The 24510-nt window shown below is 54.9% G+C and overlaps 2 protein-coding genes across 4 annotated transcripts; one reads left to right on the forward strand and one right to left on the reverse strand.

Moving 5' to 3' along the window:
- Nucleotides 1–360: 360 nt before the first annotated feature.
- On the forward strand, nt 361–9070 carry FAM131A (family with sequence similarity 131 member A). Of its 3 annotated transcripts, XM_063100471.1 has the most exons (7): nt 361–534; nt 1673–1733; nt 2724–2866; nt 5127–5220; nt 5475–5657; nt 5840–5956; nt 7280–9070. In XM_063100471.1, exons 4-7 carry the CDS (start codon nt 5151–5153, stop codon nt 7753–7755), a joined length of 846 nt encoding a protein of 281 aa, XP_062956541.1. In that variant the 5' UTR covers nt 361–534; nt 1673–1733; nt 2724–2866; nt 5127–5150; the 3' UTR covers nt 7756–9070. The 3 variants fall into 3 exon arrangements, with proteins under 3 accessions (XP_062956541.1, XP_062956532.1, XP_062956523.1); XM_063100462.1 differs by lacking the exons at nt 361–534; nt 1673–1733 and adding an exon at nt 1810–2076 and having other exon boundaries at nt 5840–5899; XM_063100453.1 differs by lacking the exons at nt 361–534; nt 1673–1733 and adding an exon at nt 1813–2076.
- Nucleotides 9071–9395: 325 nt separating this feature from the next.
- Nucleotides 9396–23213, reverse strand: CLCN2 (chloride voltage-gated channel 2). Its single transcript, XM_063094705.1, has 24 exons — nt 23142–23213; nt 20742–20898; nt 20462–20593; nt 19970–20098; nt 19750–19883; nt 19571–19648; nt 19399–19477; nt 19139–19264; nt 18959–19043; nt 18768–18869; nt 17775–17859; nt 17472–17627; nt 16823–16892; nt 16460–16570; nt 16036–16249; nt 15573–15706; nt 15170–15342; nt 14934–15048; nt 14656–14729; nt 14361–14420; nt 14188–14226; nt 13915–14019; nt 9714–9800; nt 9396–9590 (listed from the first exon to the last, which is right to left on the reverse strand). The coding sequence occupies exons 1-24, from the start codon at nt 23211–23213 to the stop codon at nt 9396–9398; spliced, it is 2712 nt and encodes a 903-aa protein (XP_062950775.1).
- Nucleotides 23214–24510: the final 1297 nt, after the last annotated feature.

Below are 24510 nucleotides of genomic sequence, written 5' to 3' on the forward strand. Positions count from 1 at the left end.
GTGGGGTGCTTACATAGGACATTCTTGCTGGACTGTTGCTCTCCTAGCAGAATGTTAATCCAGGCTACTGTGTGTGAAGGCTCAGTTTCGAGCTGTTGATAGCCAGAGAAGCCCTTTATGGCTTCAAGGTGCCATCTGTAAAGTGAGGGGCCTGGAGGCAACGAGGATTTCTGTCCCCGTGTAGCATGAGTGGGCATGGCCCAGTGGGTGTCCGCAGAAACCGGCCTGCATGGTGCCCCCAAAGGGTCGGGAGGCGAGGACGGGCGTTTTCCCTTGCGTAGCCGTGACGTCGGCCTTGCCCGGCCCGCCTTGGTGACGTGGAGGCCACGCCCCTGCGCTGACGTCACTGGCCCGGTTCCCTCTCCCGGGAGCAGCGGCGGACGCGCGGCTCCCACCCCCTCCCCTCACTCCCCTCCCCGGTGGTGGCCACGGCCCGACCCTCTGCAAGGCGATGGCTCGGGCCCCGAGTGCGGGCTAGCGTGCCTGTGTGCCCGGCCATGGGCTGTATCGGCTCTCGGAGCCCAGCGGGTCAGGGTAAGAGGCGGAGGCCGGGCACTGGTTGGAGAGGCGGGCTACAGCCGCCCGGTGCGCGGGCCGCGAGCGGGTGGGGTCCTTGAGGAGGGGGCCGATGTCGGGAGAGGGAGGAGCCTGCACCGGGGAGGCGGGCCAGGCAACAGGAGGGAGGGGGAATGAGCGGGGAGGGGGCGAAGTCGACTTCGGTTCCCTCGCATGGCCTGCCTGCTTCTGGGCTTTGCAGGGCAGACGCGTGGTCTCGTCGCCCTCAGCCTGTTCCCACTGCTGAGGGTGGCAGGAGGTGGATGGCCTTGGGAGGGGCTAGTCAACCTCCAGCCCCTGGCGACTGACCTCGCATGCCCACACACCCTCACTGGCCTCCACCTCTCCTCTCACTGCCCTGGGAGTGGCCCTGTGCTGGCAACCTGCCTCTCCCAGATGCGTCCCTAGCCTCTTAAGGAGGTAGCCTTTAAACGTAAGCTAAGCACCCTACCATAGAGTTTTGGCCTAATATTCCCGCTTCAGAATTACCTGGTTGATGAAAGGGACTGAGGCCCCACTTTGGGCACCTGTGAGCACCTAATCACCTGTCACCTCTTATGACTCGTAATTTCCTTTCCCCACCCCCAACAAAAACAAGAAGGAATCGCCCTACTCTGTGGAGGGGAAGAAAGGGAGGCCATCAGGGCTTCCTTCCCACAACTGCTGACCCCTGCTTGGGACTTAGTTTCCATGGATGGGGATGCATGCTGGGGCCTGGCCTTAGTCCTGTGCATCTGAGGTCTGCCAGCCTACTTTACTTCACTGTCATGGATTTCTCCAAGCCTATGGCCAGCCAGGCAGGGACTTATGACATTGAAGGCTGGGTTTGGAATGGGTCTTTGTCCTTCAGGGCAGGTGGTCAGTCACACAGGCCTTAGTGTGGTTGGTATTTGAGGTTCTTCAGAGCTAAGACTGGCTGAGATTTGCATTTCCCTTGAGGAACTCTGGGATTTGTAGTACTAAATTAACCTTATGAGCTTGGAGTTCAGGAAGTCATCCCCTCCTGTAGACAAGGGAGAGTTTGGCTGACCTCAGGACTGGCCTCAAGAGCCCTGCTTAGATACCAGCTGGGGGCCAGGGATGGCCTGTAACCTCCTGTCTTCCTTCTGTTTGGTAGCATTTCTGGGGACCGCCAGCTGGCTGAGGCTCAGGGACAGAGACTGCTGCTCCAGCTAAAGGTCAGTTGTGATGTATGTTGCCTGTTGGTACTGTGTAGGGGATGGGCCTCAGCACCTTGAGCCCCAGAGAGTTGGGCCCGTATCACTCCCACCTCCTCAAAGCCATGAGGAAGGAGTGTTCTCTTTATGTGACTAGGCACAGGTTCCAAGTGGGGAGGGGACTGGCTCAGCATCCGGAGCCAAAACAGGAATAGAACTGGCAGCTCAGCCTGGAGCAGTTCTGGGCTTTTGGTTCTCCGCATCAACACAATCAGCATGCCTATGATTTCTGTGCTGGGCAAAATGTTTCTGTGGCAGCGTGAAGGGCCTGGAGGACGATGGACTTGTCAGACAAGTCGCAGAGGTGAGACCAGGGACTGTAGATGTGATCTGGAAGGTGATGGGAAGCTGAGCAGTAGGGTGCTTAGGTGGCAAGAGGAAAATTACTCTGGCTTAGATATTGGGAACCAGGCTGGTGCCAGAGGACATCAGGAAAAGGCTTTAGGAGACCGGGTGAAAATCAGAAAAAATCACGGGTTTGTCAGAAAAGAAGAGTAAAGAACTATGGACCAGCTAAGGCTGGTGAGGGGAAAGAACCAGGGTAGGAGGAGGACAGAAGAAAGGCAGCAAGCCTTTAGAGGGTCCAGGGTGGTAGTGGGCTGGGGGTCATGGGGGTGGAAGAATCAGTGTGCTTTCTGAGAGAAATGGGTAGCTATGCTGAGAAACTGGGAGAAGATTAAGAATTTATCAACGTTTGTGTTTCACCCTAGAGTTTTGATGACAAAACATATCCAGAGCAGGAAGGTGGCCAGTGGCAGCCACAAAATGACCTCAGAGGTCTGAGAGTCAGGGCTGTGGGATAGGGGCTTTCAGAGGTGAGAGCACCTGGTCCTCACGGATAGTCTAGCAAGTGAGGGAGGGGGAGGAGAAATGATATAGCAACACTGGATGAAAATGGGGATCTTGGTAGAAGTAGGGGCCCAGCTGAGCAGCCTTTCCCCTACCCCTCAGTGTCCTCGGACCCAGCCTGGGCTGTGGAGTGGATCGAACTTCCTCGGGGTCTCTCTCTATCCTCCTTGGGATCTGTCCGGACTCTCCGAGGCTGGAGCCGGTCCCCCCGCCCTTCCTCCGTGGACAGCCAGGACTTGCCAGAGGTGCTGGGCCCCTAGTGTTGGTGGGGGGAAGGGGGCCGCATCCACGTAAAAGGGATCTGTATCCCCCACCCCCACATCCTCAGCTTGCTTCTCTGCTTCTGGCTCCCTTTTCCTGCAAGTGGAGGCGCTATCCGGCCGGCGGGCTCCAAGGCCGCCCCCGCGCCGGTCTGTTTCTCTTCTTCTCTGGGAGCTGTGCCAGCGGGCGGGCGGGCAACCTCGCGCCTTCGGCGCTGACGTCAGCGCATCCCGGGCCGTATCCCGGGAGACCCTGTTGCATGGTGATGCGTTGCTAGGGAGACATACACCTTTTCTCTGGGCCTGGGCCGCAGCTGCGCGGAGTGCCAGGCGGGGATGGAGGCCGCTGGGGGGAGGGGAGAGAGGGGAGGGGGAGGAGGGGAGGGAGGGGAGGGAGGGAGAACGAGCCAGGAAACACCCAGCAGGTGCTCCTCCCCCCAGGGCTGGCCGGAGGCTACCGGCGCCACCCTGGGGGCCCTGTCAGCCAGGTACCGAAGGGGAGGGACCAAGAGTGGGCCTGAGGTCAAGGGGCAGGTGGAGGCCACTCTTGTGAGGGGCAGGAACTCATAGAGAGAGCTAGGCAATGCCTGGGAGGGGGTTTGTGTCTCTGACTTCATTCATTGAGGGAAACATTTGCTGGGGCTTGTCAAGGAGCACAGAGCCAGGTGCAGGGTGGAGTTAGAAACCCGTGTGGATCAGACTCAGGCCCTGCCATCCCGAACTCCCTCAGGAGAGATACAAGGGCAGTGCTTGGGTGGGAGGTTCAAATAGGACAGAGAGAGATACTGTGGGCTGAAAGCATTATTAGGAAGTGGCACTTGAGGCAGGTCTTAAATGGTAGGGAGCATTTTTCCAGGTAAGAATGGCATTCTTGGCCCAGAGAAGTTCCTTTTTCTGGAGGCAGGTGGGCTACTTGCTGATAGGGAAGATGGAGCAGTGGGGTTTTATTGGGCAGATGAGATCAGTGGTGCATTTCAACGCGGCCTGGAAGGAGACGGGTTTCACAGAGTGGGGTCCCAAAGTGCCTGGATATGAAGACTGCACTAACCTCACTGGACAGTGGGGGAGCCCAGAAAAGATTTTGAAGATACATGCTGTGACCAGTTGTACTCCAGGAAAATAGTTTACATTTATACCTTATCTCATTTATTCAGCCTATGCATTTTGAGAGATTATTCTGTATTAGGCACTATGCTAAATACTGGGGTGCAGCAGTGACCAAAACAGACTAAATTCCTCAAAGAGCTAAGACCAGTGAGGGAAACCAACAAAAAACAGGAAACACACAAAATAGACCATAATTATACACTGTGATTAAGGGCGACAAATGGGGTTAGTATTTTGTTAGAGACTACAGAGGGAGGACGGACCACTGAATGGGTGGCCAGGAAGGCTTCTCTGACGGGTGATATTTCAGCCCAAACTGGAAGGATGAGAAAGGGCCAGCCAGCCATGGGAAGAGAGGGAGGGAGAGAGGGAACACTTATACACACAACATTTTGGGCTGAGAAATAGCATAGAATTGGAGGAGTTTGGGGGACCACTGCTTGTGCTAATCTGGGCAGGGGGCACTGAGGTCTTGAGGACGGGCAGTGGCAGTTGGAATAGAAAGGACGAAGGTAGTATCAGAGGAAGTGTGGAAATGGAATCACTAGGTCTTAACAACAGATATGGGGAAGCAAAGCTTAGGGGAAGCATATTAAACTCAGTAATGCTGAGGTTGGAGTCAGGCTGAACAGGAAAATGGTGGGGTGATGCAAAGTAAGGAAGTCAGGAAGCAGGGCCAGATGTGGGGAGAAGGTGTTGGATCTGGTTTTGGTCATGCTGAATTTGTGGCTTTGGTAGGCAGTCTAGGAACAGCTAGAATATGGATCTGAAGACTGAGAAAGAGGAGGGGATCTTAAAGAAGTCCCTGATGCCATACCCTCTGCCTCCCTTCTCTTCCCCCTTCTTCACTTCCTGACCCTGGGAGCTGGGAAGGTGGAAGATTAGCTGTAGTTCTGCTCCTCTGGGCCTGCTTGAGTTTTCATTGCTCCCTGGGAAGACAGTTCGCTGTTTCTAGCTTCTTACCCTCCTACATTTCCCAGCAGCCACTGGGACACATGTGCTACCCTGACATCTCTTCCCAGCTCCCATTTCCTCCTGACATCTTTGGTGGGGTATGGGTGGGAGGGGGGCATGGCAAGGGTGTGGAAGAGGTAACTGCTGTCAGAGGGGCACTGACTTACTGATGGTGTCACCCAAGGTGAATGTTGGAGACACAGTCGCGATGCTGCCCAAGTCCCGGAGAGCCCTAACTATCCAGGAGATCGCTGCGCTGGCCAGATCCTCCCTGCATGGTATGCATCCCCCTCCCATGTTTCTGGCCACTTTGTCCTTCCTCCTCCCTTTCGCACATGTCCTTTGGGACTGCTTCCTGTGAGCACTTGCTGGGATCTCCCTTTTCCACCCTCTCTCGGATGAATCCCAGTCCCTCCTCCCACCCACCCAAAGGCATACATAGATCCTAACTGCTGCCACCCTTCTACTTCCCTGCTGAGGTACTCCCTGGCTTGTGCCCTTACCATTCTTCTCCCCTCTCCCCAACCTCCAGGTATTTCTCAGGTGGTGAAGGACCACGTGACCAAGCCTACTGCCATGGCCCAGGGCCGAGTGGCTCACCTCATTGAGTGGAAGGGCTGGAGCAAGCCAAATGACTCACCTGCTGCTCTGGAATCAGCTTTTTCCTCCTATTCAGACCTCAGTGAGGGTGAACAAGAGGCTCGCTTTGCAGCAGGTGGGTGGCAGAAAAGGGATAAGCCACATACTTGTTATAGGGCTGTTATCTCTCATCTCCTCGGGTCTGACATGGGGGTTAGAGTCATTCCACAACCCTGTCTCTTCCCTCTGCTATCTTGAAGCTGAGCCCTAGTCTTAGTTTACCTTCTCTGCTAATGAATTCTGTGTCCTCTCCAACAGGAGTGGCTGAGCAGTTTGCCATCGCAGAAGCCAAGCTCCGGGCATGGTCTTCAGTCGATGGTGAGGATTCCACCGACGATTCCTATGACGAGGACTTTGCTGGGGGAGCTGACACAGGTGAAGGACCTCCTGTGCTAGTGTTGCCAGCTGGGTGGACCCACCTGATAGGCCTTGTGATTCATTCGGAGTCACGACCATAACACCCTCAGTCTTTGGAAGGGGAGGAGGGAGGGGTAGACTCTGTCCAGGTGGTCCTTGACACTCCAGGGGCAGGAGGGCTGTCTACACTAATGGGTGGGAAATCATCAGTTGGAGTAGTTCCTTCCCATGTGCTGAGCCTTCTTTGCCTGTCTGTGTAGTTGGGCCTTGTCCTCAGAAAAAAAAAGGCCAGAGACCTCAGTGACACCTTCTGTGCAGCCATATCTCTGGGAGGGTCTGTAGTGCCCTTGCCTTTTCCTTTCCGAGGCAGCCTTCTGGCTGGCTGTGGCAGGACAAATGACCTGCAGTGCAGCAGCACAGCACCTCACAGGGCTGCGGCCCCAGGCAAACAGGAAGACATGCTGGGCCTGGAACACCCACAGGGCCATGCTGGCTCCAGCTCAGCATCTTTGCATTCCAGCCTGTGGGCCTTTCTCTGGGTCAGTGCTTGCAGAGGGGATCCTGTGGGGCGTGCAGCTGTGCTGGGCCCTCCTTTCATCTTCCATTCCGTGGACCACATGGCTGATTTTCTCTGTAGTTTCTGGGCTCAAGCCTCACAGGCCACCATCCCTTCACCCCCACCTTTTTGCCTTTGAAGATCACCTCTACCGGCCCCCTCCCGTCCAGCTAATTAACAACTTCCCCAAGGCAGACAATACATTACAGCAGGTCTGAGAGTGGCCAGAGGGGATTGATTTGGATGCCCGAGGCCAATATGGAATCCTAAACCACAAGCATTTTTGTTTGATTGAGTTCCAGGCCTGCTTTGACCGCTCGGATAATGATAATAACTAACATTTATCCAAGGCCACTGTGAGTCCATGTGCAATCTTTGTGCAAACTAGAAAAAGGCGCCCCTTTCTCTGGCAGGCACAGCCCCATGCCAGGGCATGCTGCTTGGTGAGCAGAGTGAGGGCTGAATTTCACTGCCTTAGACAGGCTTCCCTTGTGCAGTGAACAACCTGCATAACCATATGGGGTGGCCCTGCATTTATTACTTGCTTACTGTGCTGCTAGACTCTTGTTCTCTCAACAACCCCATAAGGTAGGTATTAGAATCCCCAATTTACCATTAAGGAAACTGAGGCATTGAAAAGTTGTGACTTGCCCCAGGTTGCCCAGCTTCTATTCACTACCCCCAGAGCTACACCAGGGATGGAACAGGGCGGGGGGATATTACTTCCAGGTTGGCCAACTCAAATGGGGCCAGCAGGGCTGTCTTCTTTTCTCTCCCCCTTGCAGACATGGCTGGGCAGTTGCCCGTGGGACCTCACCTCCAGGACCTCTTCACTGGCCGCAGATTCTCCAGGCCTATGCGCCAGGGCTCTGTGGAGCCTGAGAGCGACTGCTCGCAGACCGTTTCCCCAGATACCCTGTGCTCTAGTCTGTGCAGCCTGGAGGATGGGTTGTTGGGCTCCCCAGCCCGGCTGGCCTCCCAGCTGCTGGGCGATGAGCTGCTCCTTGCCAAACTGCCCCCCAGCCGGGAAAGTGCCTTCCGCAGCCTGGGCCCCTTGGAAGCCCAGGACTCGCTCTACAATTCGACCCTCACGGAGTCCTGCCTTTCCCCTGCTGAGGAGGAGCCAGCCCCTTGCAAGAACTGCCAGCCGCTCTGCCCACCACCAATGGGCAGCTGGGAACGGCAGCGGCAAGCCTCTGATGTGGCTTCTTCTGGGGTGGTGTCCTTAGACGAGGATGAGGTGGAGCCAGAGGAACAGTGACCCAAATCATGCCTGGTGGTGGCATGTGTCCCCTGGCTGCTGCTAGGGGCAGAGCCTCTGTGCCCAAGTGTGGGCTGAAGGCTCCCAGCAGAGCTCTGCAACCTAGAGGGCTCCTGGGAGCACTCAATTCTCCGTTGTGTGTTTTGCATGAAAGTGTTTGGAGAAGAGGCAGGGGCTGGGCTGGGGGCGCATGTCCTGCCCCCACCTTGGGGTTTGCCGGGGGTTGCCCGGGGCCCCTGGGGCATGGCTACAGCTGTGGCAGACAGTGATGTTCATGTTCTTAAATCAAAAACACCACACACATTTTCTCCTCAGATGATGTGAACCCCTAAGGGGGTTGTTGTGACTGGGCTATGTGGGGGTGGAGTGGGAGGGAGCCCGGCCACTCCCTCTGGCCTCCCCATGCCTTGCTCTTCTGTTTCTCTCCTCACCTCTGAGTCTATGTGCAGTGCTTGATACAATCACCCTTGCCTGGGTGGCCTGGCTCCTGCCCTCCTAGAGCCTACGGATTGAGCCGTCCCCCAAGGGCCCCTTGCCCAGCTGGGCACATGCTGTGCTTCACTTCTCCATCGTCTCTAAATCTTCTTCTTTTTTTCCTAAAGACAGAGGGTTTTTGGTCTGTTCTTTCAGTCGGATCTTCTCTGGGAGGCACTAGAATGATGGAAGCATGTGCCCTCCACTCTTTTCCTGGCCCCCCTGATGGGTCCTGGGCCCCATCCCAGCCCCTCCTAGGATGTGTGGGCAGTGTCCTGCTGGTTCACAGCCAGCCAGGCTGCCCCATTCATGCAGAGTTCTCTTTAGTGTGGGGTTGGAAGAAGAGATGGCTCTGGTTGCTACAAAGCTATGACTTCGATGTTCTTCCAGAGAGGGCCACAAGGGGGCCACGGGGTGGCCAGGCAGTTGTCAGCTGATGCCTGCCCAAGGCAGGAATTGTGCCAATGAGTGACAGTCATGAGGGAGTGTCTCTCCTTGGGGAGGCAAGGAGGTAGTGCCTTTCTTGGCTGAATGAAAGGCCACAGCTACAGTACTGCCCACCTCCCCACTCTACTCTCATCAAGGGTGTTAATAACCCATCAGCAGAGGCCTCTGACAGATCCAGCATTTCCAAGGACACTGAACAGATTTCATGGCTGCAGGCAGGGTGGGTGGCTGCAAAATAAGGAGCCTTATAGGCTTTGGCAGGTAAGAGTGCCCAGGGTAAGAACAAGAGCTAACGGGCACAAGCATTCTATATATGAGTGGCTCATTAGGTGTTTATTTTGTTCTATTTAAGAATTTGTTTTATTAAATTAATATAAAAATCTTTGCAAATCTCTATATACATCTGGTCGTTGGAGGTTCCAGTATAAACCCATCTTAGTTTCCCCCCTCAAAGGGGGAACAGTGTTCAAGTGACAGCCGCCTCCATCCTGCCAGGGTAGTGCCGATCTTCCTGTCCTTGTAAAACTTGCTGCAGGTGGGTCAGATTCCAGGTAGAATGAATTGTGAAAAGCTGGTACCCCAGGTCTGGAAGCGGGGCTGGGGCTCCAGCCTCTAGCTGCAGGTGCCTCCTGCTTTCCCAAAGCAGAAGGAACATGAGAGCTGTAGGATCTGGGTCCACAGCCATGGCCAGCACCATGCTAGGCGGCCCACTGAGGGGTTCACTGGCACTTGTCATCGCTATCAGAAGGGCTGCACTCCCCGGGGAGGGTGTGGTGGGAGCGAGGACCCCAGAGTGCATGCACCTCAGTGGTCTCGGTGTCACTGCTGCTGGTGGCACTGTCTCGGAAGCTGGCGAGGGGTGGCCGGACTTTCACACCCTGTGCTGTGACAGAGCCCTCGATAGCCTTCCGGAGCTGGAAAGGTGAGAGTGTCAGATGTCTGGACTCAGAGCTCCCTGCTTAGACTCCTCGACTGCACTTCTCCCAGGTGAGCCTTTTTGGAAGTGGAAGTGGCTTTGATGGCCACTATCATCTTACCTCCTTTAGGGTAACAATTCCAATGAGTCTGCCAATACTGGTGACATAAGCGTGGTCCACTCCGAGCAGTGAGAAGATGGTGTGAGTCTGTAGGGTGGAAAGGAACACAGTGGAGTTGATGTGCAAGGGGGCAGCTCTAAATTACAGGCCCAAGGGGCTCAGGATAAGGTTAGGGGGTAGAATAGAAGGGGTGCCACAGATGGTGGGGGGAGGGGGACAAGAATGCTGGAGAGAAAATAATTATGTTTCTGTGCCCCCAGGCCTCAGAAACTTGATAGCTAAAATCCTATGTTGATTACATTGATGGAGACACAGGACTCAGGATTCTTAGTCCCATGTTAGAAAGGAGGATGCAGGAGAGAACTGTTCAGACGTGAAATCTAATGACTGGAGGCTCCATGCTAGGTCCTACATTATCATTTAATTTCAGTACTGTCCTGAGAAGTAGGTATTATGCCCATTCTACAGGAGAAGCTTCCTGAGGCTCAGTGGTGAAGTGACTTGTTCCAGGTGCGGCATTAGAAGTGGCTGTGCAGTCCCAGACTACTTTTCGTCATACAGAGAGAGGCAGCACAACCTTACTCCTCTTCTGCAGATGTCCCTGTTATTCATGGATATACCCAGCAGGGAGGTCCACACCCCCCTTAGGGGCACTGCACCCTGAATCCTGTACCTCTCACCCACCTCAGTGGCTGACACCTGCTTCCCATTTGCCCCTCTAGCTGGCTGGCCAGTTTTGACATCTCTTCACCCTGGCACTGATGTCCCAATCTTGACGTCCTTGAAGCAGTCTATCCCTCTCACACAGTTTGCCTTTTCTGGGGTCCAAGCATCATCCCAGATCCTATTGAGAGAGAGCTTGCAGTCCGGGACAAGAGTCACCTCATCCCATCCCCTCATGTTTTTTGCTTTGGGCCCTCCCCCAAGCTTTCAAATGTAATCATCAAGGCTTCAGAAATTCTCAGCCAGTTCCCCTTGTGCTCTAAGTGGATTTTCTTGGGCCAGATGTCTTGAAAAAATGCTCTCCTGACTCAGCAGTTCCTGGAATTTTTGGCCTATCATTTATCTCACTGTTCTATGTTTACTTGTAAGCCTCTTGGCTTAATGTTTGAATCAAGATAAGCAGTAATAACCCAGTTTCTTCAGTACCATTCAGAATTCATTTAAATTGTCTTGACACTTTTTAAATGTTTTGAAATTCCTTAGGAAGGGACTTCCAGAACTTTCCTAACTTTGTACATCAAGGGCATGACAGTGCTTATTAAGGGGGGCAAGAGGTTCAGCTTTAGAATAAGCTCTTCTGCATTCCTTCAATACCTATAACATAATTGTCATGTGGTTAGCAAGTTCCTCCTCATATCTAACTTGAAACCTGCATGCTACAAATAAGCTTTAATTTTGTTCAACTTTAGAGGGAAACATCTTTATTATAAGGTTTCCTGTTTTAATAATCCCTTAGCCTTATCTTCTTATGGTCAAGTAATCCCTCTCATCTTCTCCCAAGGAGCCTATTAAATAGTTCCCTTGGATTTTCTTTTTCTCTACAATCCTGATCAGAGTGAGCTTCTGCCAGGCTCTATGCCTTTTAGGTTTGCAAACCACTTGTTCCTGGCAGTCAGCAAGCCTTACCAATCTACTTCCTGCACATCTTGGCCACTCGCCCTCACTCCCAGCCTCACTATCCTCACCAGGACTGGGGCCACAGCAGCCTAATGGGTTCTCCTGTTTCTGTCTCCTTTCTTCCAGCTTGGCTCTGCCGTCCTATGCACTTTCTCAAACTTGAATGGAGCCCAGACTTCCTAGAATGGCCCTAGCTGATCCCAGCCTGTCTTTCAGGCCTCAAATTCTGCTGGGCACCCCAGTTTACAGCCTCACAGAATCACTCAACTTTTTCTGAAAACATCCATTTCTTCCACACTTCAGTTTTTTCCTCATTACTTTTAAAGTCCCCCATTGTTCATCTCTCAATATAAGGAGTAGTAGTAATTCCTAACATATAATGAATACTTACTATGTGCCAGGCACTATTGTAAGTGCTTCATGTTTCAAATCCTTTAATCCTCAGAAAACCCAATAAAGTATGATCCCAATTTTACAGATAAGGGAAATGAAGCACAGAGAGGCTAAGAAATTTGCCAAGTTTACACAGCTACCTAACGTGGCAGAGGATTTGGGCTTAGTGGGTCTAGCCTGAGCTCTGGTACTCAGGCCTCCCCACCTCCCCCACCCACTGCTTCTCTGTAGGTGGCCCCTGCATGAATGCAGTACTTAGCTGGTACAGTGATCTCCAGTTGCAAATAGTCTCCAACTATTCTCTCTCCCCTTTGAATATTCCCCTCCTGAACTTAACTGGGCTACTACTTATTGATTTCTCAGGCCTCAAGGACATGTTGAATTCTAATCTTTTATGTTCTTATCACTTCCAGTTCTTTGTACTTTTGTTAGTCGGTTCCTCAAAGGCTTCTTCTCTTACTCTGATCCTTAAGTTTGTAACAAACACTTTGTTCTTTTTCATTTTAATTTAATTAGACATAAGGGAGCCCACTGGAGGGCCTGCACTTCTTGGGCTTGGGAAGAGTGAACTGACAGGAAGAGGGACAACGTGGCCTTCTGAAAGAATCCTGGGAGCTGGGCCAGAAAATCTGGGCTCTGGGCCTGACTCTACTATATTGACTCTGGCAAGTGACCTCCTCGCTGCATGCCTCAGTTTCCCTATGTATTAAAATGGTTAAGATCACAGGATTTGAGTCAGACCATCTTGAATTCTAGGCCCAGTTCTGCTGCTTACTAGCTGGGTGACTTTGGGCAACTTGCTTACCCTCTCTGAATTTCAATTTCCTCATCTATAAAAATCGGAATATCACAATATCTTATAGTGTGGTTGTGAGTATTAAGCATGTGAAGAGCTAAGCATAGTGTCTGGTGCCTACGACAAGCACTGAAAAAAACGTCAGCATTATTGACATCATCATCATTATGGATGCTTGAGGATTAAGTAAGATGATCAATCATTGTGGAAAAGCTTTAGAGGTCTTAGAAAGAAAGGCTTTAAATAAAAGCCCAACGTATTGTTCTCAGGCCAATCTCCTCTTTCCCTGCAACTGAACTGTACAGTTCCCCACTCTCTTTGATGTGAGGTCTTTACCCAAAGGCTTATAAGTTCCTTTACTGCCTTTTGCTTTTGTTTCCCTTTTGTCCCCTGCTCTTCCTGCTTTGACCTCTGCTTGTTTGTGCAATGCTGGCTTTTAGGGACGGCTTGTGTCTAAGCTAGATGCCCAAGCTGCAGGCTTTGGAAGTGTTCACCTGCTGCTTATTTTCTTCCTCCCAACCCCCCAACGCCTCAAGGCTTGCATGTTAAATCTGTCAAAAATTTAAAATACCCCTTGGTTTTTACTAGTCCCAGGAACTGTACTACCAGTCTGCTGGGCATTCCTGTACTTCCTGCCTTCACTTGGAGGCCTGATGGTGCCCAATGACACTGCATGCCCCATCCTTTGGAGCCCTGGAAGCAGTCCTCCACTGACAGCCCCTGCCTTCCTTTGGCGTCTGCCTCACTTGCCACCAACATATCTATACTCAGTTCCTCTCTTCATTTCTGCAGGCTGTTTTGCCCTTCTGCTAAGCTATCTTCCTGTGTCCCTACCAGTTTTCCTTTGGCCCGCATTAAGTCAGACTTTCTGGGGTCTGACATTCCAAGCCCCCTATTGGGTGCTTCTCATCTTTGTTTATCTCTTCTCTGCAGTGTCCCCACCCCTACTTGGATGTTTGTTAGCTTGTTTATTAGATTTTCTTTTCCTGCCTGTTTCTCACCCATTTTTTTCAGCGTGGGTGTATCAGCCTTGTTGAGCTCTGGCAGCCTCCTGCCTAGTTCTGACCCTGGCCTGGCCTTCTGGCTTCCACCCAGCTCAAACCCTTTGTTGCTGCTTTGGTTGTTGCTTTGGTCCAGAGTTCCCTGAGGGCAAGGCTGAGCAGAGGAAAAATGATGCCTGGCTCTACAGTACAGCAGGAAGAGGCTAAGGGGCCCTCGCTCCCAGCCTTACTTCGTCTAAAGCCAATATGTCTGAAAAACATCTCAGCACAGAGCTCACTCTCTTCTCCTCCTTCCTTCCCCACTGGCATGAGTCCAAACTTGGGGGGACCTAGATCCCCACCCCATCCTCCTGAGAGCAGGGCCAGCCCTGGGCTGGGCCGCTGGCCCTACCTTGTGCAAAGAGGTTCGCTCCACCAGCTGGAAGGGGGCAGGATCAATTTTGCAGTCACTGAAGTTGACAGGTTCATCTAGTTGCTGCTCTTCCCACTCCAGAATCTGAGTGAAAGGGATGAGGAAGGTGACGGTGAAGGTGCCACTCTCAACTCCCTGAAAGCTGGCCTGCCCTTTTGCTTACTCCATGGTCCCTCCTATAAGGATAGCAGCCAAGGTGATGACTGAACACACCCAGGAAGAAACAGCGTCCAGAGTCCAGTGGCACCTTACCTCCTCAGGGCTCATCTCGCCTTCCAGGTCTGAGTCACTCTAGGAGAGAGGGAGGGAGGTTGGCAGCTAGGGGCTGGGGGAGGCACCCCCAGCAGTGAGGAGGTTTACCCAGCCTAGACCCCACCCCTCCCTGTCCAGTGCTCTTGAGATGCAGGAAAAGATGGTGCACTTACCGCCAGGGAGATTCGGACCCGCTTCAGCTTGCGCTTGTCACAGCATTCCGTCTTCTCCAACTTTGTTAGAGCCAAACCAGAGAAGAGGAGTTGAGGTTACAGGGAGGGGGAAGGTGAGGGAAAGCGGTGGCACCCAGGAGGAAGGGCATACTGGAGGCCCAGAGCTGACAGCTAGGAGGGTAGAAGAGCAGGGAGAATGAAGGCAGGCATTGCAGGGTTAATGGAAAAGTGGTCTCAGAGTCAGAGAGGGAGTTGCAGAGAAAGCAAGCCAGAAGGAGAGGCTACAGCCACTCACCTCTGAAGCAGCCTTGGGAGGTGGACTGCCACAGAAGAGGCTCCGGAGTGTGATGCCTGCCGACTCCACGTTCCCTGTGTTCCCAAACACAATGTCATCTTTGGGGAGAGGACCAAGAGAGATGAGGAAGGCAAGGGGACAGGCGTCCCAGTTCTAACTCTGGCCCACCTGGGAAGCCTATTCCAGCTGGGATGGGCTCCAGCAAAAGGGTTGGGCAGGGACCCTAATGGATCTCAGTGGCTGGACTCAGGCTCTATGGATGGAGGAGATGAGCTCACCTGCGGTACTCTCCCCAAGGCTCATGGTGTTGCTGGGCCCCCTCTTGAGAGCAGGCTTTAGGGGCTTGTGAGTCTCTCCTCGGACTGCAGGGAAGCTTGGGTCCTCTGTGTTCACCTGCATGGGCAGGAAGGGGTTGGGGACCCTGTGGCCTCAGACCACTCTCTATTTGCCTGCCCAATCAGTCTATACAGTGAAACTTAGGAAGTCTTTGTGGCTGTGAGGCTTTTCCCCTCACCTGAAAGTGGACAGAAGCCTCTGGGCTAGGGGGACTCTCCTGATCAGACGGTGGTGAGGCCTGGGCAGCTCTACGCTCCTGCATGTACTGCCGTCGCCGGGCCGGGCTCAGCTGGGCCCCCAGCAACGCCATTACCTGTGAGCGCTCGATGGAGCCCAGCAGGATCATGGACTCTGGATAGAGCAGGTAAGAAGACTCAGGAACTGGGGGTGAACCTTACCCCCCAGGCCTTCTCTCATACCTACAGTGGGACACAAGCCACACACCAGAGGGAAACCCCTGCCTGGCAAGTGTTGGCCCATTCCTTTTGGAACCAAGGAGGCTGGTTCTGAGCTCCCTGCCCCTTCTTGAACAGTGACTATGGGAGATGCCCCTAGCACCTGGGCCCCCCTCCTGGCCTCACCAGGGGACTCTACTAGGGCCAACATGCGGCCCTTGGTCCTGTGCAGTGCCACCCGCAGGTCCCGGAAGGTGCAACTGAGGGCCACATGGGGAACGTCCCGCACCATGATGTCTTCCACTCGCACCCGGTACTGCCTAGGGGCAGAGAAGGGTACTTGGTTTGTGGTCAGCATGGGGAGAGCAGCCCAGGGTACTATCGTCCCAGGGCCATAAGGAAGGCCCCAGAGCCCACTGGGACAGGGGCTGAGGGCCAAGAGTCAAGGACTGCTCCCCCACCCTTTTTTCTGAACAGTTGAGGTCAGGTACAACTCCCCTAGGTGTGGATGAAGGTAGCTCTGACCAGGAGGGAGCAAGGTGAATTTCACCAGCTTAGGACCTTGCTGGAGGTGTGTGTGAGGGGATCCTAGGATCCTTCTGCCCCCTTGTCTCCACCCCCACCCCTCTGGGCACCCAGCCCTCCGTACTGGTGGCGGCCCCAGCCCAGCTCGGGCAGATAGGGCAGTTTCTTGATTCGGATGATGCTGTCATAGAGTGAGGGCTGAAGGCTCTGGGCAACAGCATTGGCCAGGATGACAGCAATCATGACGGGCAGGATGTGGGCGATTTGGCCTGTGAGCTCGAATACGATCACAGCTGTGGATACTGTGTGTGTCACTGCTCCCGCCAGCGCAGCAGCCCCTGGAGACAGCCATCATCAGTTTCCTCAGGATGCCCAGGCCCCAGAAGACCTTTCTCACCCGGGGTGGGTCCTATTGGGGTCCCTCAGGGCTGCTCAGTACAGTCCTGGGGATTGGGCCTCTGCATTCCAGGGAAGCCTGGTTTCTGCCAGCAGGAGGCACTGGAGCCTCAGTCCCCTCACCTGGGCCAGGGGTCTTCCGGGGCACTCACCAACCACTGCATAGCCCCCAGGCACAATCCGGTAGGTGCTGCTGTCTGTGTGAATCCCATCAGGGAACCAGGCGGCCATGCTTTCACCCACCAGACGCCCAAATGCTGCTCCTTCAGGGAGGGGGGTGGGAAGAGAAAGAGGTAGTGGAGGGGGAGGGTGGGGGCACTAGGAAGAGAGAGGGTCAGAGGGTGGGGGAGGGGCCAGTGGGTCATTCAGTGCAGGGGACAGCCCTGCGGGGGTGGGGTTCGGGCTAGGGCTGGACCAAAACCCACTCCTGGGCAGAAAGGGGATGGCCAGGGAGTGGCCAGAGGGTGAGGAGGGTATAAACCGTAAGCTGGGAGAACAGGCAGCTGAGAACTCACCAATGACAAAGACAGGCATGAAAGCCCCACAGGGCACTGGGATGGTGGTGGCCAGTGCAGACATCCAGAACTGCAAGCAGGAGGCAATTCAAACTAGCAGATGCGCCCCAGGCACCAACCAGCTCCACCCAGGAGAAGCCTACCTTGCTTATCAGTCAGGCACAAACTTCCCATCTATCCCAGAATCCCCCCAAGGTGAAGGGAAGGGGAAGGACTCTGGAACCAGATGGCTTGGGTTCAAGTCTGCCACTTAGCTGTTTGACTTTGGGCCAATTACTTAACCTCTTCATGCTTTGACTCCCCATCTTTAAAACAGGGATAAAAATATAGTCATGCACCTTGTAATAATGTTTAGGTCTGCATGTACGAAAGTGGTTGGAGCAATACGCTATACCACAAAGCCTGGGTGTGTAGTAGGCTATACCTTGTAGGTTTGCATAAGTAGACTCTGATGTTTGTACAATGACGAGATCACCTAACAATGCATTTCTCAGAATGTATCCCCGTCGTTAAGTGATACATGACTGTAGTACCTTTCTCATAGCATTGGTGTGAGGCTTAGAGGAGTTAATATATGGAAAGTGCTTAGAATAGTGCATGCACCTAGTAAGCCGATGTAAACATTAGCGATATATATAAGGAGCCCCACCTTCATGAGAATGAAGATGACCAAGGTAAGGAAGACGTTGGCCCGTGGTGGGCTCCAGGCCTGTGAGGTGCTGGGTGGTTCTAGCTCCTCCACCAGGCCCTGACGGACCCATGTCCGGTTGTCAAACAGGGTGACCAGTGTCTCTTTCTGTGAGAGCTAAGGAAACAGAGAGGGATGAAGGGAAGGGGCCCATAGGAATCCATGGCGCACAAAGGATCCCTTAGTCATTCATGCTGGGGTTGTTGGCTTTAGAAGGAATGCATCCCGACCGAAGGCGCAAGTTCCTGTTCTGCCCGGGGTTACCTGTCCAGCCATGAACTGTCCAAAGCCAGGAGGGAAGGTCAGAGTGGAGATGAGCAGGGTCACCAGAGCTGGGAAGAGCAGGCGTCTAGAGTTGGAGGTTTCATGGCATCAGACATGGGTGGTGATGGGCTGGGTATCCTCACATACCTCAGGGCTGAGGTCAGAGCACAGCCTTGGCTCTTACATGAAATCACACAGTCCTGAGAGAAGTTCCCCTTTGCCATCTATGATATGATAGCTCCAAGGCTGATGGTGGACTGGGGTTATAAGAGCTGGGGGGTCTGACCCAATGGCCCTTCTGTAGGCCCCTGACTCCATAAGTGGGTAGCGGCAGCAGAAAGTCCATCTCTCCAGCCCCCTCTTGGACACCTCTGAGCTGTGACTCCACCTTCTACCCTTAGAAGCACCAGCTGAAGGGCACACTGTGTGAGAGAGCAGAAAAGTTTCTGCCTCTGTCTGTCTCTTTGTGGTGACTTAGAATGAAGGTCAGTGTTAAGGGAAGCTACGGTCACTCATGAAATTGACCAAGGTGTAGTAGGGAGCAGGTTCAGTTGGCTGCCCTCTTCCTGAAGGATGTCTGTCCCAAAGGAAGTCACGTCTCAGGCCACCCCATTCCTAATCCTCAGGATCACAACTGAGAGAGCTATGTTCTGGAGATAAAAAATCTCATCCATCCCACAGGTCATGGGGGAAACTGAGGCCCAAACACTTTCTGGGAGCACTGCTATCTGGGCCAGGCTGGAAGACCTAAGGAAGCCTCAATCTTTGATCCCAAATGCCCTTTGCCACAGACTAAAAATTCAAAAGTACCTATTTTCAGGTAATTCATATAAACACCAAAATGTTCAGTCAGCCTGGAAAACACCATTGGCTGATTTCTCTGTGGAATGTCTGTTTTTGACTGGGCCACTATCTCACCCTCACTGTCCCCTGGCCCACTGTGGCCTCTATCCAACCCAAAGCAGCCTGGAGAGGAGCTCAGAGCAAACTCACTTCCTCATGAGGAAGCGATTGATGGTTTTCTGCTTCCGCATCACCTGGACAATCTTCCTGTTCAGGTAGACAAAGAGGGCTCCTCCGAAGCCACTAGCAATACTGGAGAGGGAAGAAGTACCGGGGTACAAGGGGGTCTTCTCATGGGAACCTCCCTCCTCTCCAACACCCCAACCTCCTTAGCTCCTCACCCAATGACAGCAAAGGCTGGCAGCTCCTGCAGGTCAAAGGGGAAGTCGAGCCGGAATCGGGTTTTGAAGAGAGCAGTAATGGTCTCTGAAGGGAGGAGTAGCAGAGGAAGGCAGGTCTAGCCCTGTGGGCCCCCCACCTGAACCATCTCTGTCTCCCCTCACTCCGCAGGTGTCCCCCACCTTCGTCACGGTTCCAGACCGCCAAGACCCGGAAGATGAAGGCACTAAAGGTGGCAGCAAAGAAGCCCCGCCAGTAGTTCCGCACAGCGAAGAAGGTGGAGGTGACCTCAATACTGAACAGGACTCCTGCAAGGGGGCAGGGGACAGTGCAACTTGAGGCCTGGGCCTGGTCTAAGGAATCAGACCCAAATGAGAGGGGCAAAGGAGGAGAGGCCAAGGGTGGGGTTGGGGGGCTGGACTGACTGAGGAGCCCTGCCTACCACCAATAGGTGCCGCAAAGCAGCAGCCCACTCCCACGGCACAGGCAGCAGCCAGCATCTCTGTGTTTCGGGATTCATTCTGGCAAGAGTGGTGGCAAGCGGGAGTCAGTCATGGGTTCAGTAGCGCCCCCCCCAACAGCCCCTCCCCCTTGCTCCCCAGGGTTCTCCTTACCTCATAGATACCCCCAAAGAGGGAGAGAAACTTGCTGAGAAGGGCGGCACACATGCTTGCAATATGCACAAAAGGGCCCTGGAGGTGGGGGCAGGTGATGAGTAGGGAAAGGGCCCGCCCTGACCTTGGCTTGGCCTCTTCCTCCACTAAGACTCCTTCATTCCCCAAACTGCAGTTACCTCTTTGCCAAGCGGCATCCCGCTGCCCAGGGCACAGGTCAGCCCGATGACCTTAGCTACAAAGGTCTTGAGGGTGAGGTATTCTTTTAGCACCACTCCCCGCAAGATGGTCTTCATCTCGGGGATGCCGGACCCTGGAGAGGTACAGTTCCTGGAGAATCACTTGATATGCCCATTTCAGGAGGCCCTATCTCTGCCCTCCCCTTCTTTCCTATTGTACCGACAGCCTGAGGGGCCAGGATCTGTGTGAATCCTGCTGAGAAAGTGATGAGGACGACAGGGTAGGTGACCCAGGCCAGATACTGAAGCAAGATGTTGGCGTTCAAGCCCCTGGACATCCACTGCTGAGCTGTGGGAACAGGATGCATTGCTGGACTCCCAATGCACACAGCCACTCCCTGCCTGGTCATGGGAAACACTGACATGACAAGTTATCCCAGGGAATATCGTACAGAGCCTGGGCACAGGCGGAAGGGAAGGGGCCTTAGAGGGCATTCATTGGGACAAAGACTACTGTAGGTAAGAGAGTCACTTGGAGATGGGAGGCAAGAAGTTGTGGCCTATGGGGGTGGCAGTGATTATGCCTGAAGATGGGCAGTCAGACTGGCTGGAAAAGTGGTCAGTGGCCAAGTAGTCAAGATGCCTGAACAAGTGTGGCATGGAGGGGGTAGGCTGGTTCTTCCCACACTCCCCTGCCAGCCCTTGCCCTCACCCTGCAGACAGGCAGCGATGGCATAGTCCATGGCCCAGCTGACCAATGCCATGACAAGCCCCAGCAGGACCAGGAAGATCCAGTCTTCACCAACCCTGGACACCAGGAACTTGTGGCAGCGTACAGAACAGACTGGCAGCAGGGAAGGGAAGAATGGGGAGGCTGGCACCAAAGTGCTCCTACCCCTACTCCCCTTCCCCTCCCCCCACCAGCAGCTCTAATGGCCTCTGTCCCCTTCAGCACAGCATAGCCAGGTCCCCTGCCCCAACCCCGGTCTCACTGCGGCATCGGGCACAACGGCTCTGTCCATATTCCAAGAGCTCTGGGGGAGCCCGAGGGGAAGGGGGACCCTTCCAGGGCTCAGGTCCTCCCAGGCGAATCCGAGCAGCTTCCTCTTTGGCAAAGGCCCCGAGGTCCTGAGTATACCGGCCATACATCTGGAGCAATGGAGAAGATGGGGCATTAGTGGTCATGGGCTGGGTGGGGATGCAGGGCGGGTTCCGGGGGCCTCCCTTCCTCCCAGCCCTCACATCATCTATCTCCTCTTGAACCTACAGTTCCCACTCCAGCCTGGGGTGTGGGAATAATGCACATTGCAGACTGTGGGGGCTGTCCTGGCTAGAGTGGTGAGGACAGCCAAGGTACAGGGACATGGCTCTGGGGGTGGCAGAATAATTGGTTCTCTTTTCACAGGCCTGGGGTGGGGGCACTGAGGAGGAGTGGGAGGCAAAGCCTCAGAGGAGGAAAGGATGGAAAAACCTAAGGCACAGTCTGAAAGTGGGAGGAGGGAAGGTCAGAGAATAAGGATGGTCAAGGGCACGTAGGCAACAACAAGAGCCTCATGGAGCTGGGGGCAGCTGAGTTGGGCCTAGGAGCAGGCGCGGCCCCAATCCTTATCACGTTCCTGCTGGGCCTCTGGCCTGTGACCAACTCAGCTGCACCCCACCCGCCCAACTTAATCCCCTTGTCACCATTCCCCCCCCCCCAAACAGCCTGCCAGCCCAGCTGGAAGAGGAAAGCATTTCTCGGTGGGTGGGGAGTGCTTGGTAGCCCACTCTGGAGCTGTCCTGAGTCCAGTGGAAGGTTGGGGGATAGAAGCTGTCACTGTGGATGCTGGGTGACGGGATGGGAGAATCTCTGAGCCATGACTAGACCTGCCAAGCTGGGCGTGTGTTGGGGGGTGGGGAGGAGTAGATTCTGGCTGCCATCCGCAGAGCTTCGGGACACAAAGGGCTCCTGTTGGGGCTGGGGGGGGAGGGAGGGGAAGATAGTGACAGAGAGAGGGTGAGAGATAGCGAGTAAGAAAAGGGAGAAGCACAGAGAAGAGAGGGAACTAGAGAGAGGAGAAAAGGAATACCAAGAAAAAGAGGCGAGGGGAACGGGCTGAGAAGAGAAAGAAGATGAGAGGGGAAGAAGTAGGGAGGAGGAAAAAAGAGTATAAAGAGGCAGTCACAGTGTAGGAGGGTGAGAGAAAGACAAAGGAATAGGAGGGAGAAGGGGGAGAGGCTGGAGCAGAGAGCTCTCTGGGAGAGAGCATGACCCTGAGAGCTCATTCCAGAGATAAGGAAGGAAGGGAAGGAGATGGAGAAGTGACTGGTGCATCAGAGACACCATTTCAGAGGCCAGTGCCTGGCTTCCTTGGTCAATGCCCCTATCCTCGGCCTGTGCAGATCGATAGATACTGTTCACCCTATCCCAAGGGCTTGCCTCTTGCTCTGTCCCCATCCCTGCCACCTCTCCCTGCCATCCTGTTTCCTCCAGTCACTCTCTCTTGTAACTGGGCATCTCCCAGACTCAGTTACAGCCCAAGCCCTCTCTTCCCAGAGAGGTTTCCCTCCCTGCCTCCTTCTGGGCAAATTCTAGCCCAAGGTGGTAAAAAGGAAGCATGGGGCCCATTCCTCTCCCTTGGGTTTGGGTCCCCCACCCCAGTGACATGAAAAGGGTCAAATGGCTTCTCAAACACTTACTAACAGTGGTAGCCATGAGTCAGCTCAGAACCCAGGACCCTTGCTTCTAATGAGGTCAAGGGACACCCTAGGATGGGTGGGGGCTAGATACCCAGAGTCAGCATGGACAAAGGTCCCAGTTCCCACACCCATTCCCGCCTGACCCATCCTTCCTAAAGCTCCTGTCCCCCAGGGTAACAGGCCACCTTTTTCCAGAGAATGGACTGAGATGTTCCTGACAATGCCATGTTTCTAGCCCCAGAGGTAGGGGCTGGGGTTGGGTCTGATCATCTTTCTACACACTCTAGAGCACAATGTGCTTACAGCACAGTGCCACGCACATGGCAGGGACACAGGGAATGTCTTGGATGGTGGAGATAGGGGTGTGGAGAAAGTCCAACGGTGTGAATGGTGCTAGGGAGGAGTAGTGGGGTGCTAAGACTTGGGCCCAGGTGGTGAGGGGGAGGAGCAAAGAAAACGTGTGTGTGGGAAGGACACCTGGGACAAGCACCTGATGTCCTTGTCCCATGCAGGCCCCCGGCCTCTGCCAGAAACCAGCATGCAGATTTCCATCCCTTTGGCGCTGCAGCCTCTCAGAATCCCCAGCCTCAGTTTCCCCAGCTCAGAAGGCCGGGGAGGGATTAGGCTAGACCCCTGGTCCTCGCGCTTCCAAGGGTAACCTGGAGCGGAGGTCCCCGAGCGCACTCCTCAGGGCTCGGCTCGGCGTCACTTACCAGGGTCTGCTCGTACTGCAGCGCCCGCGGCTCCATCCCTTCCTCCGCCCCCGCGGCCGCCGCGGCCGCCATCTCCGCTCACTGCCCTCTCGCCTCTGGCTCCGGCCTGGACTAAGCTCCCGGCCGGCAGAGCCCGCGCCGGCACTCGTCCGGTCCCCGCAGCCCGGGCGGCCAAGTGCGGAGTGCGGCGGGCCCCGAGCGGGCGCCGCTGGCGCAGCCTCCCGCTCCCGTCCTCTCCTCGGCGGGCGGGCCGGGGGCGGTGCCCTCTGCACTGCTCCGCCCGCCGGCCCCTCGGGAGGGGCCGACCCAGCCCGGCTGGGGTCTGCGTGGGGCCGCCTCTCAGGCTCGGGAGAGGCAGCAGGGGGCGCCTGGAGCGCGCCAGCCCTCACCCTCTCCGGGCAGAGGCCCGGGAGCTGAGAGCGGCGCCCGGGGCTAGGGCGGGGGCGGGCCCGCTGGCACGTGGAGGGGCAGGGCCGAGTCCGAGGCTCCCTTCGCCCGGGCGGGAGGGGCTGGAGACAACGGGGCTCTCTTTAGGGCTTGGTGCTGGGGGCAGCAGAGCCCTATAAATCGGACTCTTACGGCCCAGTCAGGAGCAGCCCCTTCTTTGATTTCCCCGGAGGGACTAGCGGCTCAGACCGGCCTAGGAAGGCCCTCTCTGCCCCATCAGGGGTGAGAAGCAAAGCTGGGGGAATTTGGAGGGGATTCTGGGCCGTCTCCCTCATCCCCTCCCTTTCTCCTTCCTTTCCTCGGGGCTCCCCCACTGAGGTGCACCTGGAGCAACTGGGACTTCGGGGTGTTTGGGGGTGAAGATGGGGAGGGAACAGGGAAGGGTAAGGCCCAAGAGAAGGGAGCTGTAGGTGCCCAGGAAGCCAACCCTGGGAGGCAGGCGTGGGGGAGCAGAGGTCTCTTCTCCCTTGCAGGGCCCAAGGAGAAACCTGAGTAGTGCTGAATGGCCTGATGGGGCTCTGCGTTCTCTATCAGGGTCGGGGGAAGGATAAAACAGAGGGTGGGCTGAACACAGTGTGGATGGGCAGTGCTGGAGATAGTGTCAGGAGAGAGGGCAGCGCCCAGGACGTGGACAGTGTGCGGGAGGGGGCAGTATCAGGATAAAGGGGCATTTGGGAGGCAGAGGAGGTGCTCAGGTGAGGGGGCAGTGTGAAAGAGTAGCCAGCACCCAGGAGAAAGGGGCAGTGTCAGGGAAGAGCTGGTATCTTAGGGAAGGGACAGTGCCAGGTTGAAGGGGCATGTAGATCAGTGTCTAGGAGAGGGCAGTGGTGGGGGAACAGGCAGTACAAAGCTGAAGGGGCAATGCCTGGGGGGAGAGCAGTGAGGGGGGTTAGTGCCAAGCTGAAGGGGCAGTGTGGTGGAA

This window comes from Cynocephalus volans, chromosome 1, assembly GCF_027409185.1.
Source record: "Cynocephalus volans isolate mCynVol1 chromosome 1, mCynVol1.pri, whole genome shotgun sequence".
Lineage (NCBI taxonomy): Eukaryota > Metazoa > Chordata > Mammalia > Dermoptera > Cynocephalidae > Cynocephalus > Cynocephalus volans.

What these genes read in the sequence shown, in the direction of transcription:
- FAM131A (XM_063100453.1), top strand. Translation starts at nt 1,989, where the DNA reads ATGCCTATGATTTCTGTGCTGGGCAAAATGTTTCTGTGGCAGCGTGAA. An exon ending in ACAGCCAGGACTTGCCAGAG is followed by an intron (nt 2,867 to 5,126) that starts GTGCTGGGCCCC and finishes GTGTCACCCAAG; the next exon opens with GTGAATGTTGGAGACACAGT. An exon ending in GGCCAGATCCTCCCTGCATG is followed by an intron (nt 5,221 to 5,474) that starts GTATGCATCCCC and finishes CCCAACCTCCAG; the next exon opens with GTATTTCTCAGGTGGTGAAG.
- CLCN2 (XM_063094705.1), bottom strand. Translation starts at nt 23,213, where the DNA reads ATGGCGGCCGCGGCGGCCGCGGGGGCGGAGGAAGGGATGGAGCCGCGG. An exon ending in CCTGGCCCCTCAGGCTGTCG is followed by an intron (nt 19,884 to 19,969) that starts GTACAATAGGAA and finishes GTACCTCTCCAG; the next exon opens with GGTCCGGCATCCCCGAGATG. An exon ending in TGGGGGCTATGCAGTGGTTG is followed by an intron (nt 16,250 to 16,459) that starts GTGAGTGCCCCG and finishes GGCTGTCTCCAG; the next exon opens with GGGCTGCTGCGCTGGCGGGA.